This window comes from Eimeria tenella, genomic scaffold (genome assembly GCF_000499545.2).
Source record: "Eimeria tenella Houghton genomic scaffold, Eth_scaff1921, whole genome shotgun sequence".
NCBI lineage: Eukaryota > Apicomplexa > Conoidasida > Eucoccidiorida > Eimeriidae > Eimeria > Eimeria tenella.
Genome location: NW_013541762.1, coordinates 1,849 through 3,280, shown reverse-complemented (window position 1 = coordinate 3,280; position 1,432 = coordinate 1,849). Strand labels below are relative to the sequence as shown.

The 1,432-nt window shown below is 61.0% G+C and overlaps 1 protein-coding gene across 1 annotated transcript in view; it reads right to left on the bottom strand.

Moving 5' to 3' along the window:
* The window catches only part of ETH_00036855 (uncharacterized protein), a gene marked incomplete at both ends in the record, with an annotated part of 4,426 nt that overhangs the window by 1,380 nt on the left and 1,614 nt on the right, over nucleotides 1-1,432 (bottom strand). Inside the window, 2 exons of the mRNA XM_013374107.1 lie at nucleotides 289-492; nucleotides 735-1,425. Coding sequence (XP_013229561.1) covers nucleotides 289-492; nucleotides 735-1,425 — 895 coding nt within the window. The remainder of the gene's footprint in view (nucleotides 1-288; nucleotides 493-734; nucleotides 1,426-1,432) is intronic.

Below are 1,432 nucleotides of genomic sequence, written 5' to 3'. Positions count from 1 at the left end.
CGCAGCAGCAGCAGCAGCAGCAGCAGAAGGGGCAGTCGTACATAAGAAGAGGGCGCAGGCCCCATAAGCCGATCCCACAGCCCCGTCGGGCCGCAGCTAAAAGGCTGTCAAGTGCTGCTAGGATATAAATGAATTCCTGCGGAGCAGTATCTGCTACTGCTGCTGCTGCTAGCAGCAGCAGCAGCAGCACCAACAGCAAAAACAGCAGCGGGGGTGACTAGTCTTGGAGAGAGCGGCCCCGGAGGGTTTAGGGTTTAGGGTTTAGGGTTTGTGGGGTCTGGAGCACACCCTTCTCTAGGTTGAAGGCCTGGTTGAGGCGCTGCAGCAGCAGCTGCCGCTCCTGCTGCTGCTGCGGCGTCAGCCAAATGTTTGCTGCTGGAGCATCAGCAAAACCCTCGTTGGCGTCGAACCAGCAGCTGTTCATGTCCAGGATTTTGGTTTGCTGCTGCGCCTGGGCGTCGCAGACCACCAGGCGCCGGTGCAGCCGCAGTGCTGCAGCAGCAGCAGCAGCAGCAGCAGCAGCAAAGTGGCACACACACACGGGGTGGCGGGAGGACCCACAGGGACGAAGTTCACAGACACACTGACAGAGCAGCCAGAGTCTCGCACGCACTGCTGCAGCGTTTGAGGGCTTCAAGTGCTGCTGCTGCTGCTGCTGCTGCTGAAGTTACTGCTACTGCTGCTGCTGCTTTTGCGGCTATTGCTACTGCTGCTGCTGCTGCCGCTGCACTTACCCTTGAGGTGGGCCTCATCGGCTCTGATCTGTTCCTGCAGTTTTGCGATCTCCTCTTGAAAACTCTCCAAGGGCTGCTGCAGCTGTTGCTCCAGCTGCAGCTGCTGCTGTTGCTGCTGCAGCTGCTGCAGCTGCTGCCTGTTCTCAGCAAGCCCCTTTTCCACAGCAGCAGCTAGGGAAGTGAGCCCCGCACTCGGTACAATTTCATTTGCACAAAAGAGGCAGCGGGGGGCCCCAGGGGCCCCCAAGTTGCTGCTGCTGCTGCTGCTGCTGATTCCATAGCGGCAGCGAATCAGGCCGCAGCTGAGGCAAATCCCGTAGGCCCCGTGTTCAGCTCCCAGGCAAAGGCAGTGTGCTGCTGCTGCTGTGGCTGCTGCTGCTGCTGCTGCTGCGGCTGCGGCTGCTTTCCGTGCTGCGCGTGCAGAAACCCCGCTTTGCCCGTCCGTTTTGCTGCGCAAGGAAGCCCCGCTGCTGCTGCTGCTGCTGCTGGCAGCAGGCACAGCAGCTATGCCGAACTGCTGCAGCACCTGCTGCTGCTTCCGTGGCACGCGGCGCCGCGGCGGCGGGGCCTCCGGCCAGTCTAGCTCTTCTAGGGAAGCAGCAGCAAATGTGGCGTTGGCTGCTTTCTCATCTTGCTGCTGCTGCTTGTTGTTCTGCTGCTGCTCCTGCTGCTTCTGTACGCTATCAGGGCTCTGCTGC